The sequence below is a fragment of the Nelusetta ayraudi genome, unplaced genomic scaffold (genome assembly GCF_046127955.1).
Source record: "Nelusetta ayraudi isolate G7.1 ecotype Tasmania unplaced genomic scaffold, CSIRO-AGI_Nayr_v1 ptg000002l, whole genome shotgun sequence".
NCBI classification, from domain to species: Eukaryota; Metazoa; Chordata; class Actinopteri; order Tetraodontiformes; family Monacanthidae; genus Nelusetta; species Nelusetta ayraudi.
Window position 1 is genome coordinate 12964970 of NW_027466052.1, and position 18350 is coordinate 12983319.

At 43.4% G+C, this 18350-nt stretch overlaps 1 protein-coding gene across 1 annotated transcript in view; it reads left to right on the plus strand.

Moving 5' to 3' along the window:
- Positions 1-17685, plus strand: part of LOC142887448 (chondroitin sulfate synthase 1-like) — a 36258-nt gene extending 18573 nt beyond the window's left edge. Inside the window, exon 3 of the mRNA XM_076025113.1 lies at positions 14495-17685. Within this exon, the coding sequence (XP_075881228.1) occupies positions 14495-16087 (1593 nt within the window). The 3' untranslated portion in view covers positions 16088-17685. The remainder of the gene's footprint in view (positions 1-14494) is intronic.
- Positions 17686-18350: the final 665 nt, after the last annotated feature.

The following is an 18350-nucleotide window of genomic DNA, read 5'->3' on the forward strand; positions in this document are numbered from 1 at the left end:
ATGGTTTTTTGAAGGACCAACTTACGACAGCAACACCCAACACGTTTATCAGTAAATGCATTATTTGTTGATTCATGGATTTGGATTCTGCATTCCCCTTGGTTCCAACACTCTAGGTCAGATGTTTGGAAAACCTCAATTTAACAGAGCCGTGACATTGTTAAAACTATTTTGGAAGGCAGTTCCTCTTCACACCAGCATTTTGTATAATTAAGCCCAGCGTCCAGTTAAAATTCAAAAGCAAGATACAGACTGTAAAATTAGTTTGTAATCAAATAAATGGCCACTATTCAGACAAGCAGCAGACGCCCCACCAACCCCACCCACCCCCCCACCTCCTGGCCTCAGACCCCGAGGCAGGCCCATTCACCATGCTGGATCTATCATGACACCCATCACAGTCAATCATTGTGGTGTTGTTAAGCCTCTAGCATCCAATTAGAGAAGATTAGTTCCCTAAGAGCCTTACAATGGCCATAGAAGCCCTCACCATGTGTTTCCTCCTCATAGATTGATCACAAAGCAGCATCTCCACATGGCCGTGTGGCCTTTTACCTGCATGCAGGATGTTGTTGTTGACGGAGCATGGGCCGTGAATGTTAGGTGGGAAACTATCAGTGGATCTTACCTGCCATTATTGTACATCATCAGTGTTATCATAGTCATGGAGTGGTTTCAAAGCGTTCTGCAGCTTGAAAAAAAAGAAAAGAAAAATGGTGGTGTCCAGGTTAAATGAAGTGTCTGTCTGTCTGTCTGTCTGTGCCTTACTGATGTCAGTATACGAGCCATTGTCTCACAGGGAAAAAGTTAGTGACAAAAATGCACCTGCAATGTTAATGGACAAGGACCATATTAAGAAAGTTTGTGGCTGTGACTTCATTAATATGACAACCCTTTGAAAGCAGGTGTGAAAGTATTTATCAGGATCTATCAAAGACTTGCATGACCTTTTTGGCATTATGCCGTTTTTGTGAGATGAGTGCCACACTTGATCCAACTGTTGGTGAAGTGCTGCAGTGGCCACACAATACTGTTTTTGTCAGTAGTTTGTTTGGGGTCAGTGACATCCAGGCTGGGGTCATGCTCGGGATGAAAGGCATATGACACACTCACACCAAACCAGACCATCATTCAGCTGTCTTCAGATTGTGCAGATCTGGCTATTTAGTTGAAAAATTTGCAAATATTTTGTGAACGTCTGTGCGAAGAAATCCACATTCATTTCTGGCAGTGTGTTGCAGACTGAGGCGATAACACCGTCCATGCTGACGTGTCCTTGATACCAAAATAATTTAGGAGAATTCTTTTGTCATCTTAATAATTGTAATGCATCAATGTATATTTTTCAGATGATACTTTTCTTCAGCAATTTTTTTTTTTTTTTTAACATTTTCATATTTTCTTCGACTTAAATGATCAAGTTGGAAGTGGCACCGAACTAACACTTTGTCCGTTCTTTTTGATCCATCCTGAAGGACATAACTCATTCTTAACAGGAACTGTTAGACACACATTACTGTGTAGAGGAGCAGATGGGCTGTGCGTCTCCCTCTCTTGAGTCTTTCTTAGTTTCTTCAGTAGAAATCAGCTGAAACCGAACTGAGGTTGAAGCTACTTGCACATTCTTCAAGATGTTTTCGTAGTGGGCTAGTGAGTGATAGATCCTTGTGTGTGTGTGTGTGTGTGTGTGTGTGTGTGTGTGTGTGTGTGTGTGTGTGTGTGTGTGTGTGTGTGTGTGTGTGTGTGTGTGTGTGTGTGTGGTAACTAAATACTAAGAGGCCAGGGTTTGCTGGAGGGCATCATGAGGCCTGAGGACAGGGCCTCCATGGATCTTTTAATAAAGGAAACACAGTTTTTCCTCATCGTTTCAGGACTGGCAAAAAGGAAGATGGAGATTTGCATGGTGTACAGTGTATGTATGGATCTATGTGCGCTCGAAGGAGACAAAAGTCTTTAATGTTGTGCCATGTAATGCGTGTACGGCTACGGGATTAAAAAGGTACCTTTGTTCGGGCAATGCCGCAGGTTGGTCCAGGGTGGAGGGTTCGAGTTGCAGTGGGGAGAGGCTAGGATGCCTCACAGAGTGGAAGGATCAGGGCCCAGAGACAGGAGAATGATTGTGTGCACCACAGCATGCCCCGAAATTGCTAAATAGTGCATGTTTGGATCAATCTCTGGCGCTGCAGTCAGAAGAGCCATTTTGATCTGCGGCATTCACCTCAAAAAGAAGTTGTTCTCCTGAGCTACTCTACAAAGTTTCACCGTTCTAACACTACTTAGTTTTCTTTGTTCAGAGAATAGTTAGTTTATTTTTTACCATGTCACAAATACAGAAACAAGCGAGACATTGTAGCTTATTTGGGTAAGAAAGGAGATAATAACTAAGACTGCTACTTTGTTCAAGCTAGAAAGAATGCTGTCTTGTAATCAATAGCACATTACTATCAATGCATAATATTTTATCTTGAAGGTCACTGCCCTTTCTTGTCTGTTGTCTCTATTTCAAACAAGGCCAAACAATGTGAACAACGTGGAAAGTGGCAAAGAACTTGTGTTTGCTATTTGTCGGTGTGTGTGTGTGTGTGTGTGTGTGTGTGTGTGTGTGTGTGTGTGTGTGTGTGTGTGTGTGTGTGTGTGTGTGTGTGTGTGTGTGTGTGTGTGTGGGGGGGGGGGGGGGGGGGGGGGGGGGGTTGGTGACAAGTTTATACGTGCAGCATAGCTCGCATTGACTGCATTCTTGGACAGCAGTGCTCTGAGTTGCATGGCTCTCTGGGACTGCAGTCCCAAGGATAATAGAGGAAAAAGAAGGCCACTGGAAAGTCATTATTCTGTGTGGAAGTGCGGGTCCTGACGCTGTGCTGACTGGATTTTGTCCCTGACGTAGTCATCTCAGTCTGGCCCAGTCTGGGCCCTGCAGTGATTCATCGTCCTCAACGAGACCAGGCTGACTGAGATGCAGTCCAGGGCCGGCAGATTACTGGGCTACTGCTCCTACATTTCCACTGCTGGACGGTTGAGGTGTAAAGCCAGTGGCTCCTTTGTTGTGGGTTGAGCCAGTTTGGGCTTTTTAGTTTTCTCACAGCTCTGAAATCGTCTCATTTCAGAGCAGCTGTTTAATACTGCAGCCCTTTATGACAGGCAATGCAGTTAACAGGTCATTACAGGGGTGTGGCAGGATATATATACATGTAAATGCAAAGGATATAAACATATATTAAAAAAGAAGGGCAATGGCATTATATCCAAGTCCCAATTAAAAAAGAAATATATACTGCATGTGTCAGTCCAAATGGTTATACAAGTAGAACGCATGGTCATACAGGTATCTCAAAACAAATATAACCCACCATCTCCCTCCTGTCAACCCACTCCTCGCCACTACCGGTGTTTTATCTCATCCAGAACCTGCACTAAATAAAAAATAACTGAAGACGAAGAAGAGAAAAAAGGGGGAAAAAGACAGAGTGAATCTGTTGTCCAGTAGTCAAGTATTACATCAAGTGATCTGCAATAAATTTAGGAGGGGTCCCCATGTCTTTTGGAATTTCCCCTTCGAATGCTGGAGAGAATATCAGTTGTCTTCTAGTTTTAAACAAGACATAATGTCTTCCAGCCATTGTGCATGGGTTGGGGGTGAAAGCATCCTTCCATATTGCAGCTCTGTTGTCTCAGACTGTTGTCGACCTTGCGCTCTGTTGCCTTCTGTTCCCCTTCTTGTCTGCTGCAAAGTGAGTGTGACGAGGGGAGGCAAACTGCCCGAACATCTCGCCTTTGAACTTCTCTCCCCACCGCTTTATCAAAACACCTCATGGTCCCCAAATTACCCCATCAACTGCCCCCTCAGCACCCTCCCCCTTTTCCTTTCTTCGTCGCCTGTGCAGACTGCCTCGAAGCTTGTTCATGTTTTCCGTTTCCTCAGTCGTCTCTCAACTCTGCTCTGCTTTCCTCAGCGGAAACATTTGCTTTCTCAACTCCAAAAAGTATGATGCTGCAATTCCTGAGTCTGGAGCTTCTCTGAAAAGTGCTTTTTTTTCTGTTGCTACGTAATGACCTACAAACAAATACAACAAATTGATGAATGTTTTTGTAAGTTAAAACAATGGGTTCTGAGGGGGTAATAAAAGCACAGTAAGGGTCAATGCTTAAAGGGTCAATGTATGCTTTTCATTCTCATCAGACATACACCACCAGTCAAAAGTTTGGACACATACTTCTGATTTAGTGGTTTTTCATTTATTTTCATGACTATTTACATTGTAGATTGTCGCTCAAGACATCAAACTATGAATGAACACATGGAATATGTATTCAACAAAAAAGTGTGAAATAACTCTAGTTATATATTTTAGATGATCTAAAATAGCCACCCTTCATTATAACAGAACATATTTAGGTATTTAACATCATTTTATTGTTAATTCACATGTCTTGGTCATATAGTTGATGTCCACAGTATGTATATACAGTGAAGAAAGTAGTAAAGAGAAAGAAGAAATGGGTGTTTCCAAACTTTTGACCGGTAGTGTAAGTTAATAAACAAAAAAATCATATGGTATGGTTTGTGAAGCTCTCATTGTGTTGTTTTACCCAGTGTAAAGCATCAAATCACACACACTCTCTATTTGTTAGTTTGAGCCCTTTCCAGCCTTTTGTTTACAAAGCCGGACCGGCCGGATAAGCACGTTAGTGCATGTGAATTTCAGCCTGTATCGAAACAGCTGCCCCACCACCGTTCTAAATAGTAGCAAGAAGTAAACCGCCCTAGTGGCGGTCAAACACACCGCAACTTCAGAAAACACATGCAAATAACATGAAACATGCTCCAAATGAACACTAACGTCAGCTAAAATTATGCCGGATATAACCCTCAATCTGGAGGGTCGCCTTCTGTTACCATGTTGTGTTTCCAAGGGGACAACTTTGAGTGCCAGACCTGCATTTGACACACAACTCTAGTAAAACCAGGCCCCCAGAATACAAGATGGTCGTGGGTTTGATTCCAGGCGTTTGGCCTTTCTGTGTGGAATTTGCATGTTCTCCCTGTGTCTGTGTGGGTTCTCTCCGGGTTCTCCAGCTTCCTCCCACAGTCCAAAAACATGCATGTGAGGTAAATTGGAAACTCTGAATTGTCCGTAGATGTGAACGTGAGTGCGAATGGTTGTTTGTCTCTATGTGGCCCTGCGATGAACTGGCGACTTGTCACTCTGTCTTCGCCCTGTCACAGCTGGGAGAGGCTCCAGCAGACCCCCATGACCTTGAGCTCAGGAAGAAGTGTGTATTGAAAATGGATGGATGGAAGGATGGAAGAATGCTTCGCTCTGAAGGAGTGGACAGCCTCTTTGTTTCTTTTGATGCTCTGATGCACTCTCGAGTCGTGAAAATTTTGCCTATTGCCCCTTTAAAACAAAACATTTCGTCCTTATTCTGCTGCATTTTGAGACATTTAATTAGATTGGGGGATGAATGATTGCAGTGGGAGATGTGACCGCTCTTTGGAGGACAGTCTCAGCAGACATTATGAATGGAAGGTTATCTCGCCTCATCTGCTCGGTGAATAGAGACATTTTCTCCTGACAAACCAGGAAACAGAGCGGGTGTTCAAGGCTGTCCTCGGGTGACAGCAGCATTTATTAATCCAGTAGTGACAATTTACTTGGTGTACCTGTATTACCTGGTTACTTTCTTTCTTTTAGAAGAGACTTACATCTAGTTTAAACATGATGAGTCATGTTTAAACAGCGCCAAATCAAAGCTTAGAGAAATCATTAGATTCGAGCTTAAGATTAAGCTGTGCGTTGAGTTCAAACAGCTCTGGTGTGTGTGTGTGTGTGTGTGTGTGTGTGTGTGTGTGTGTGTGTGTGTGTGTGTGTGTGTGTGTGTGTGTGTGTGTGTGTTGAGTTCAAACAGCTCTGGTGTGTGTGTGTGTGTGTGTGTGTGTGTGTGTGTGTGTGTGTGTGTGTGTGTGTGTGTGTGTGAAGAAAGCAAGAGTTTCCTGAAATATTTAGTCAATTTATATAAAAATGTAATATTTCAAGCCACTGTGCACATCTTTGTTTCTGTCCGTCCGTCCGTCCGTCCGTCCGTCCGTTGTCCTCTGGCTTCAGGCAAAGGTTGGGGTCACACCCTGGGCCAGTAGCCAGTTTTGTCCCAAGGGCCACATAGGAAGACCAACTACCTTTTGCACTCATGTTTCAGTTTGTCCTATTTGTTTTTCACTTCCACTTATGTCCTAAAGCACATTCAATGTAGATTCTGTTTCCATTGATGGAATTATCGGTCGTTTTGACTGGATGATATCCTTTTTGCAGTAGTTGCTTGACACGTCAATAGTGACATAAATACAGCTTTGCTCATTTGTCTGAATACGGTCCTGACACATCCGGGTCCGTGTCAGATCACCAAGCTCATTGTGTTTCATAAAGAAAGACGCGCTGTTTATCGATGGCAGACATTGGCAGTGGGCATTCTAATATGCAAGAAACCTTAGTTTAATTAAGCTTATCAGGTAGGAGCAGGAACAGGAAAAGAGCTGAGATAAGATGAGGAAGTGTCAAAGATAACAGAGGCAGAGTACGTTTTCAGACACGTCCTGCAGTTCAACATACACAATAAGCGTTGTTCACAATAAGTGTTGTTGTGTTGCGACTGCTGCAAATTCTCTGAGAAGAATCAGGGGTTTCTTCGTTCCTCGCTGTGGCTAATTCACCCTTCTCTCTATTGCACAAGCCTCCTTCAACAACATTGGACCAGGAAGTGAGATGCATCATTAGAGGCAGCAAACTGTGTGCCAAGGGGAAGTCAGGACCGGTATAGACTGTTACTTCAGTCACACTTGAAGACTGTTATTTGACCAGGACAGTGATGTAATGCACTCAGCCCTGACAAAGACTCTGGAGCCGTTTGTTTGAGCAGCAGAGAGCCTCACCAGTAACACAGGAACTAGTCAAAGGCCTGTTGCACATTTTAAGCTTTAGATGTTAGATCAGGCGTGGGCAAACTATGGCCCGGGGACCACATGCTGATGCCTTTCATTAGATGGCACCATCTAGTTTGAAGGTGTTCCTCAACAAGTTTGCATATACTACATATACCACTGCTACCAGTCAAACTTTTGACCTCTTTGTGGCGCTGTCAGTTTTTGCATGCATATATCATTTTGAATTACAGACCATTCACTCGGATGGACCTTTGATACCATCCTCTTGAAGCTGTTTCATTTGGAAAATGTGTCAGTGTGCATTGCTGTCTGCATGTGCTTGGGATTAGTTTCCAGTGTGCAAAAGCTTTTACATAAAAAGATTTCACAGAGTGGGCAAATTGTCCTTTGAGTTCACAGGCCAAGATTTTTCATTTCCCCTCGTACCAAAGTTGATCTGGCCTAATCAGCTTTTGGTTGGGGTCTCAGTTCTTTGCAGGAAACACATTTGTGGCCAGATTTCTGAAAAATTAGGTTACATCCACTCTTCACGAAAATTAGCCAAATAAAAGAGAACACTTCTTCTTCTTCTTCTTCTTCTTCTTCTTCTTCTTCTTCTTCTTCTTCTTCTTCTTCTTCTTCTTCTTCTTCTTCTTCTTCTTCTTCTTCTTCTTCTTCTTCTTCTTCTTCTTCTTCTTCTTCTTCTGGGAGGAATCTGAAGGAGTCTGATGGTTTCCCAGGCTCACCCCATGTGTCAGCGGTAACATCTGGAACATGAGCCATAACCATTAGCATACAGCTGTCGGCTGGTTTACCTGGGGGTCCGTAAGGCAATGGTGTCAGAGGGATCAAACGGGAACAGGAGTGTAATTATTGCCCCCTGATCACCTGTCCCTCAGGGGAGGCCACAGCTTTAGGAAAAAGCTGCGTTGCGAGTTGAATTCTTCCCAGCGTGACCTCAAGGTGGAGAGTATGGCCCATCTTACTGCCTCGCTGTTCCGTTCCTCCTTGTGAAGCACCCCTACCACTTTTCCCTGGGCTCCCATCTGAGCCATGTTTTGAAGTGGGTTTATATTTTGTTGTGATACTGCCTCTAAAGTAATGGGACACCTCTTTCTTTGAGCTTCTGCTGATTATGCTTTTTTTTTTTTTTGCCGGCACTGTTTTGCCTTTCCTGAGTTACATACAAGTAGACCAGGTTTTCTCTATTTGACGTCCATGGTGTAGTGTAGAAATGTGACACTTTGTACTCTTCTTGTGATTACCATTTTAGGGTTGTTTACTTCAGTTATAGTTTTTAAATTGTGTGTTACTTAGATGGGTTGTCTTATTGGTGTATGTGCTTGTTGGGACTGTCTAAAGGCAAATAAAGCTAAATGGTGTTTTCTTTTAAGGCTGGCTACTAAAAAACTTTAAAGAATATTTAATTATAGATGTCAGGAAATAAATTATATTCAACTAACTTTCAGTTCTTTTTCATTTTGAAGTACAAATTGAGAAATCAAGCAGACAAGTGGCCAGTTTTATTGCAGGGCCACACAGAAAAACAACCGACCGTGCACGCTTGCACTGGTGGCGAATTTAGACTTCCCATTTCGCATCACGTGCGTGTCTTTGGACTTTGGGAGGAAGCCGGAGTGGCCGGAGAGAAACCACTCAGACAGAGGGAGAACATGCTAACCCCACACGTAAAGGCCACAGGTCCAAGGATGGAGCCCGTGACCTTCTTGCTGTGAGGGCAATATGAGGACTATATCATATTATATATATAATAAATACGTTTTCACAAACGTCTTTGGCTATGATTTCGCTTTGATTTAGCCCTTTTGTGAGCATAATGCTGTCATTGTCTAGCTATATAAGCTTAGCAGCTTTTATAGCATTGGCAATGAATATTAATAATGAATAGCGGACGTAGTAAAATGGTGAAATGCTATGGTATTGACTCTTGTCAGTTAGTTTGTTTTATTCTCTTGCAACAATTTGGACATCCATTGCTATTTATCCTGCTTTGATTTGTGTTTCAAGTTAGTTGTCTGAAAAAATATGTAACACGTTCTACTGGGAGAACAACAATTTCAATTTCCTTGTGATTTCCACAGTTGACTTTTGGGCTTCTGACAGGATGCGACTTGCTTTATTGTGCCTCGTGTGCATGCGCGCGCGCACACACACACACACACACACACACCGTGATGAGAGCTCAGAACATGACAGACTAAGAAATTAGGCTTCAAACGAGAATACTTTTCTTTTGGGAGTGAAGGATTGTTTAGGGCAGGGACTGCGGTGCAGATTATAGGCTTGCATAAACATATTCACTTTCAGTCGTTGAGTTTGTGTGCACGCAGAAACACTTGTCTCCAAGCTTTCCTACACCCACGTCCCGAGTTCCTGTTCCTACAGCTTCCTTTGGGCGGCACTCGCTAAATGCTAGCTCCATCAACCAGCAAGACTCCACAAGTATGTCATTGCCCACCACACGGCTGTAATTACCTCCAACAATAAAAAAAATAGAAAAATTTGACCAATATTGGGTAGATTTTCCCTTCGCTTTCATGGAAGGTTTTAATTTTAGGCTTGTGCCTTGATGTCAGAGAGCCATCCGTGCCGTGGATCCACCCATGTTCTGCTGGTTTGTGGATGGGGCGGATGAAGCAGCAGTCGGCTGGTTTCTTCTTTAGACAGCCAAGCCCCACCAACCCCCACCCCACCCCCAATGTCCCACCTCATCAAACGTCTAAAAACTCAGTAGCTAGTAAATAAAGGCTGCATTAATTTTGTGAGCTCAATGACTATGAAATAAAGTAAAATAATAAATGGCTGAGGCTATCACACTTTTTTGTTTGTTGATGTTGTTGTTTTAACACGTTTACTCGCAGCGCCTCGGTATAATATGTAAAATATGGTAATATAGTGCTGTGATATAATAGTAATATAATTGAAGTAACATAATAGTTGATAATGTTTAATAGCTGCATATAATATCTTGTTTTAATATATTTCACTAAAGAATGCAATAAAATAAAGATGAAATCTAAAGTGAATTGGGGTCGGTTTAAATAAGTTTTGTACTTCTTCCTCCTCCTTTTCGAGCATATTTAAGTTTTCTGGATATTTGTTTTCTTTGGACATCAGGCTTGTATTTTTATCTTATTTTATTTATGTATTTTTAGTACTTGTCTTTTTATGCACGTTTTCAGCACGTCAGTGTGCAGTTGTGGTAGTGGTGTTTGTTGAGTTACCTTTTTTCCTTTTTGCACAGCAAACTAATTATTAGCTTAACCTGTCCCATACTCCTCAGTATCATTACAGCTCTCTTGTCCTGTTTCCTTAGGCTTGAACTGGCGTGTCATTTAACAATTCATTGACTATATTTGGTAATGTGACCTATTTTATCGTTAAAATGAGCACCATTCAGAGTCAAAAATGGTAGTTATATATTGATTATATATCTGATCTGTGTGGCTTTTTTCTTTTAGAAATGTGGCTCGAGTGGTTTCCTCAAGAACAAGTTCTTGACGTGTTGCAGAGAATTGCACAACATAGGAACTGCTTACATTCAACTTCCGATAATTTTGTACTCACGTTACACAACAAGCGTTTCTCTTTCCGTCACTGTTTTATTCTATCATTTTTCAAGTGTGGGTGTCGGCATGGTCTGCACTGTTGGTGGTGCAGTGGTTGGCACTGTCGCGGCACAGCAAGAAATTGTCATTATAACGAATGCGGGTGCGGATAGTTATTTGTCTCTCTATGTGGCCCTATTATAAACTGGTAACAGGTCCAGTGTGTAAGCCTGCCTTTGCTCACAAGACAGCTGGAATAGGCTTCAGCACCGCTGCGACTCTGTGTGCTGGAGAAATGGTGCTAGACAATAGATGGATGGCCGTTAATATTCTCCATGAACAGCTCTTAGCAGAAAAAGCCAGCAGGATGACAACTGATGAGTCACTGGATACAGTTCAAAGCAGCAGGATCGCACAAAGTCATTTGCAGTTGCTATTACTTAATGAAGACGCATTGCTACTCGCGTTGTATCCGTCTTCATAAATAGGCCTTTAATAGCCCTTTTACTGCTGCCAGGTTTGAGAACAGATCGTCACATCACTCCGTTGCTGTATTTGTGTCCTTCATAACCACCATCAGACTGGAGACTTTAAACGACTACATTGTATGTCTCAAGTACGAGGTATCACAAATTGGGTTGTGAGAGGAGAGAAGTTGCACAGTATGTACAAAAGTGCAATGGGAATTATCACAATGTATACAGAATGTCCCAATGCCTTTCATTTATTCTGGATTTGAACTTGAGCCTGCTGTCAAAGCCTCTGAACGTCAAGACCTCCGCTGTTTATGTTCAGTAGTGTTGTAGTACTCAAGCCCGTCTTGGTCTCTGTTTGTGACACCCAGAGTGACAAACCCCTTTTTATTCCTAGTGAATTTATTTTTTAATTTTATAAAGCAAAGTATCTGTCCAATTCAAAAGACTGTCAGATATCAGCATGACAGTCCAGTCAGTACTTCTTGGCAGCAGACTCTGCAGCCTCACTCAGCGGTGGCGGTCCATGGCCGAGACGTTGAAGTCACCCGGTGCCCTGATGCTGCTGATGTCCGACCACTTGGCATTACACACATTAGCACCAGGCCCATTGTCGAGGCATCCAAGGTGTGACGAGCTTTTCCCTGAACTGAGAAATTAGTTTGGACAGACCACCCTTGTATACAAAAGAGCCAATTACAGCAGAATAATGCCGTCTCGGCGTCTCCAATTAGATTTGCATGGTCCACTCAAAGGAAGCCACTTCTCATTGTCCTGGAGATTAAATCTAACCCGAGCAGCAGCAGCAGCAGCAGCAGCAGCAGCCGCCTTGGGCTTCACTGTCATCGCCTGCACATTTCCCCATTGATGCCCCAAGAACTACCAGCACTGCACACTTTCATACCTGCCCTCATCTATAAGTCCACATGTACATACTGTCTGTTGGCCTGATGATTTGCTGCAGGATTTATGTGCTCTTGGGTCTTACTGGAGACCCATTATTTGAGGCATTGCCTCAATCGTAGCAGTAGGATACAAGAGATCCTGATTGAATTAAGCTCCAGAATCGCTTTATCTCTCTAAAGCACATTTAATGAGCCCCTATTTGCCTGACAAATGTTTTGACTCTATGAATCTAATTAAAATGTTTGTTTAGCTTCTTTTTTTTTTGCATCCACTCTCTTGCTTGGACAAATGCATTTCTTCATGCATTCATAGCCACAAGAAACACAGCAGAATTTCAAAACCAGTCAAGATAATTATGGGCAAAGGTGCGTTCTTGTTTGTGGTTTTTGTTGTTGTTGTATTGTTGTCTATGAGGAAGGTTTATTGGTGTGATTACATGAAGGAAATAATGCCATTATCCCGCTGGGTGTAGACTCTAACACACTACACACAGAGTGAGATATGAGTTTTATCTTTTATTTTCTGACTTTCATATGACAACCTAATGTAAGTATTCATGACTTCATTTGAGCACTAATTAGAACAAAGAAAAACAAATCATTGATATACGACAACATTAATTGAAACTTTTCAATTAATATTTTTACAAAGGAGTTGTAGGCAGTGGGATATTTCACAGACTGATTCCACCTCACACATCTACAAACTCAGCCTGAAGAGCACCCTCTGCTGGACCACAAGGAATAGTACTTTGAATTTGAAGCGAACAGCACCAGTTTAATATTGCTGTTTGATTTCTGCTCCAAGCAGCTGTTCTGTTCCGAGCAGGCAGGATTCATTTTGAGCGAAGTCCGGAACCCAGGCAGCAGGCAACATACCTTTGTCTCCTTTGTTTGAAGGGCATGCCTTTAGTCAGTGGGGGGATACTGTCGAGGTTAATGGCTGTGAAGAAATTGCACTAATGAGTCATAAGTTGCTGCGTTGACCACAAAAGTTGAGGTCATGTAATTAGGAAGGGTGTTAATGATGGCCAGAGCCCCAGGACGGACACATAAACATCCTGACCGACTGATGACCACTGGTGCTGCCCTGCTGGATACAGTCTGAGCTGGCACACGGCTCCCTCAGCATCACTATCAGCCCAACAGTGGAAAAATACTGCGTTGGAAAGGCGAGAATCTAGTCTGCTGTATCAGACAAAAATAGCAGAAAAGCGAGTGCACGTGGAGGCTTCTTTTAGGGATTTAAGGGATTTAGGGAAGAAAGAGAGCCTAAATCTCGCACATTCTTCTCGCATCTGAATGAGAGAACCTGCGTTTACTTGTTTGTACCTTTTTATTTATTTATTTTTTAATAATTAGTAAACCTTGTGTCAAACTCGAGGCCCGTGGGCCAGATCCGGCCCGCCACATGATTTAATTTTTTTCTACCCACAAGACCTTGCATGTGTGATGCTTCTGCGCACTTGCACTACCAGTCAAAAGTCTGGACACACCTTCTCATGCAATTTTTTTTCGTCTTTATAACTTTCTACACCGCAAATAGATACTGAAAACATCAAACGTATTAGAAGATATATGTACTTATGCAGCAAAGTACAACATGTTAAAATTGCTCTAAAAAATGTTTTTTATGAAAGGTGGCTATTTTGAAGAATTACTGACTTAGTTTAACATGTTACATGTCATAAATTTCCTTTTTGTCTCTAATTGAGTATGAATTAAAATGTAACTACTACTTAATTTAAGTACTAGCACTGCATCAAAAGACATGTAGAAAAGCTCCACACTAAAGATACAACAGATGATGATTTTTTTTTAAAAAAGAAATGCGCAGGTTGGTTCTGTTTATTGCGGCACGACCCGTGGTCCGGTCTCAGAAGTAAAAGCTGACCCTTCACCCCTTTAGAGGCAGCCTCTGCTCAAGACTTCCTTTAATGACAAGGTTACTGTGTATTTTGATTGGCAGTCTGCCCGAGGTGCAGTGGAATGCAGGCGATATGTGTGGAAAAAGCAAAGAGTTGCTGCAGCAATTCCTGCCATCTCACTGAGCTTCAGGTATCACTTTCTCCAGCCTGCGCGTCTGTCCTGCCTGATTCCCTGCACAGCCCGTCCCCTTGGGACCTTGCTCGTGGACGCATTCCAGCAGCGTTCTCTTAAATTAGACTTTCAGGGGGTTGCAGCCGCTCTGATGCTCCCTTCACTGGGAGGCAACAAGACAAACCTGCCTTTTTGGCCGTGCCTGAGATTCTGCCAGCTGTCTCCGAGCAGCTGGCCTGATGTTTACATTCTGAATCTCATGTGATTTGACAAACAGTGGGTTCGTAAAGCTCTAGCAACTCACGAGTAAACACGGAGTCACATTTTGAGTAACTGTACATGATTTGATCTACAATAAACCCCTTGACACTTTAGACTTGCACCATTTGGGGGCAATGGGGGGGAGGGGGGGGGGGTACACAAAGAGTGCTTTAACCCAAACCTGCAATATGAGATGCTTTTTTCGTTTGAGTGATGCATCAATTCAATATTATCAAATACTGTAGTATCAGACATCAACTGCCAATGGTTAGACCAATTATATTAAATATATTAAACTTTCATTCTTCTTGCTGTCCCTTGTGTCCACAGATGCAGCAACTTTTCTACGAAAACTATGAACCAAATAAGAAGGGCTACATACGAGATCTTCACAACAGCAAAATCCATCGAGCCATCACCCTCCACCCGAACAAAAACCCACCCTACCAGTACCGCCTGCACAGCTACATGCTCAGCCGCAAAATTGCCGACCTACGACACCGAACCATCCAGCTCCACCGGGAGATTGTCCAGATGGGCCGCTACGGAGCGGCCGAGCCGAGCCGAGAGGACCTTCAGCTCGGCATGCCGCCCTCGTTTATGCGCTTCCACCCACGGCAGAGAGAAGACGTCCTTGAGTGGGAGTTTCTGACGGGAAGGTATTTATTCTCGGCGTCAGACGGCCAGCCACCCCGCCGCGGGATGGACTCCTCCCAGAGACAGGCCTTGGACGATATCATCATGGAAGTGATGGAGATGATTAACGCTAATGCCAAAACGAGAGGCCGGGTCTTAGATTTCAAGGAAATACAGTATGGCTATCGGAGGGTGAACCCCCTGTACGGAGCAGAGTACGTCCTTGATTTGCTGCTGCTGTACAAGAAACACAAAGGCAAGACGATGACGGTTCCCGTCAGAAGACACGCGTACCTTCAGCAAACATTCAGCCAGATTCAGTTCCGAGAAGAAGACGAGATGGACGCGAGGGCACTGGCCAGCCACATCAACAAGGAGTCGGATTCGCTCTCGTTCCTCTCCAACTCCCTCAAGATGCTGGTCCCCTTCAAGCTGGCCAACTCCGGACAGGACCAGCGAGAACCGAAGGAAAAGAAGGTCAACATCTTGGTGCCGTTGTCGGGCCGCTTCAACATCTTTGTCCGCTTCATGGCCAACTTCGAACGGGTGTGTTTGATCCCCAACCAGAACGTCAAGCTGCTCATCCTGCTCTTCAGCACGGACAACAACACGGAGCGCGTGAAGCAGGTGGAGCTGATGAGGGAGTACCACATGAAGTACCCGCGCGCTGAGATGGAGATCAAGCCTGTCACCGGCTCCTTCTCCAGGGCGCTGGCGCTGGAGGTCGGCTCCATGCACTTTTCCAACGACTCCTTGCTCTTCTACTGCGACGTGGACCTGCTCTTCACCAGCGACTTCCTCAAGCGATGTCGGGCCAACACCGCCTTGGGCGAGCAGTCCTACTTCCCAATCATCTTCAGTCAGTACGACCCCAAGGTGGTGTACGCCGGCAAGGTCCCCAGTAACAATAACTACGTTTTCACGTCCAAGACGGGCCTGTGGCGGAACTACGGCTTCGGGATCGTCTGCGTCTACAAGGGGGACCTGGTCCGAGCCGGAGGCTTCGACACCTCCATACAGGGCTGGGGGCTGGAGGACGTGGACCTCTTTAATAAATTTGTCCAGTCGGGGATCAAGTTGTTCCGGAGCACAGACACTGGCATCGTACACGTCCACCATCCCGTGGTGTGTGACCCCAACCTGGAGGCCAAACAGTATAAAATGTGCCTGGGCTCCAAAGCCTCGTCACATGGCTCCACTCAGCAGCTGGCGGAGCTGTGGCTGGAGAAGAACGACCACGGCTTCAGGAGGCTGGCCAGCAATAATGGCTCAGTTAGGACAGCGTGAAAAACAGGCCAGACTGCAAACTGTCAGGAACTGAACCTGAAGCCAGTCTGCGCGCGCGCTCCCTCGCTCTCTCACTCGCTCCTCCTCGTGATATTGTCACTACCTAATTTATTTTTTACTGAAATGGAAGACTTCACATGGATATATATTTTTAAATATGTCTTTCCCTCTCTCTATCTCTCGCGCTCTCTCTTTTTAAAAAACAAAACAAAACAAAAACAAAACAAACAAACTGGCTGACAGCTATCACATAATCTGTCCTCTGTCAGAAGCTTTGACTGATGAGAGAAGTCATACTGACCGTCGTCTGTATGTGAACTTTGTTGCAGCGACGGCCCAAGGTCCCTTTCAGCCTGTCACATGGTACAAGTCAGGACAGCAACGCCATGTCATGCACGTCATGGCTCTTTTATTATTCCATATTGTCTTGTGGGCGGTGAATCCCACTGGTGTATGCGTGCGTGTGAAGCATAACCTTTGATTGTGAATGTTTACAAATAACTGATTTCACACTACAATTCTTTGTTGAAAACAATAGCAGCAATCTTTATAATTAACATGGACAATCTGACTTTTTCTTCTGGTTAGAAGTCCCCCCCCCCCCCCCCCTTTTTTTTTTTTTTTTTTTTTTTTACAGTTCTGCTAATACAACACTGTTACTGTTACACCAGGATGTCTCTTCTCTCTCTCTCTCTCCCTCTCTCTCTCTCTCTCCCTCTCTCTCTCTCTCTTTTTTTTTTATTTTCATTGTTCTTAATTTTTAAGAACTCAACTGCTGGATTTTATATCTGCAATTCATCCTTTGCTGTCTAATTTATTGAATTTGTAGGCTTACATTTTCGACTTCCTGACTGTTTGAATTGTGTATATTGGAAAGATTGTATTACCATGTCAAGTTGTGGGATAGTGTTACTTTGCGTTCCTTTTTCTTTAAATTCATTATCACCAAAGAGTTTTGCACAGTCTGCTTTAGGTATGATGCCTGTGTGTAAGCACGTTAGTGTGTGTGTGTGTGTGTGTGTGTGTGTGTGTGTGTGTGTGTGTTACAGGCACAAACACAAATCTGACTGTATAATGAAGAGACCCTTCAAGCTCAGTCGATCCCAGGCCTTTCTGATGTGTGACGCAGAAAACCAGTCCGGCCTTGTTGTTTCCAGTGGGGGTCGACGCAATGGGAGCAGCGCTCTTGTCGAAAACATCACTGTCTCGTCTTCGCAGAAGACATTCCTGTATGGTGAAATAAATGTTTTTTTTTTAAGAAAAGTGTTACGGCTGGTCCCAGAAACGCGATCTCGGCGCCGTTTCTGTGATGTTTATTCACAGTTTAAGACCCAGAACGACACCTTTCTCTGATCACGTGCTCCAGGAAACAGGCGGAAACCGAGTGAAAGGCCAGATTCCAGCGTCCTCCTTCTGTACTGTATGTCGTAGCACTCCGTCTGCGTCAGCATCGCAACCTGAATTTAAGACCAATGTTACAGGATGACTTGTGTTTTAATATTCTTTGACATTTTTTTTTATTATATATATATTTTGTTGTTTCAGCTCTGTCAGACCAGGCAGGTTTTTCTATTTAAAAATAAAACGGGGGAAAAGTGTCCTCTGGTTGTTTTTTTTTATTTCATCTTCATCTCTCTCTCTCTCTCTCTCTCTCTCTGTCTTTCACATTATAACATGAAAAACGTTATAATGTTTTTTACATTATAACGTAAAAAACGTTATAATGTGACACAGTGTGTCTGTCAGTGAGCAGAAGAGTGTCCTGTTCCCCGCAGGAACAATAAAACAAGGCCTGCAGAGCAAACTCAGCGATACGTCCGCACAGTGTGAAATACCCGTCAATATTCTTCCTGATTGTTACTCAATTCCAATCTCCATTTCCTTAACATGCAGGAGGCCTAAAATAACTACAATATTTCATGCATACAACTTCATAGCTTTTTTGTATCAGAGCTAGTAAGTAAGTAAGTGGCCATTAGTGACAATAATACATACACAGACATGTATATATGACTACATATATATCTGTATGTATATACATATGTGTATGTATATATGTCTTTGGTTGCTCAGACACTTTTTGAAAGTCCAATTTTCAAGTTCAAAGTGTTGCAGTCCTGCCCCAAATAGTCGCAGCAGTTGAATATGAGTGCGAATAACACAAGACCACCTTTAGCGGATTTTTTAAATATTACAAAGTAGTAGTTGTAGTAGAAGTAGTAGTAGTAGTAGGAGTAATCAAATCTGCAATCAAATTTCAAAA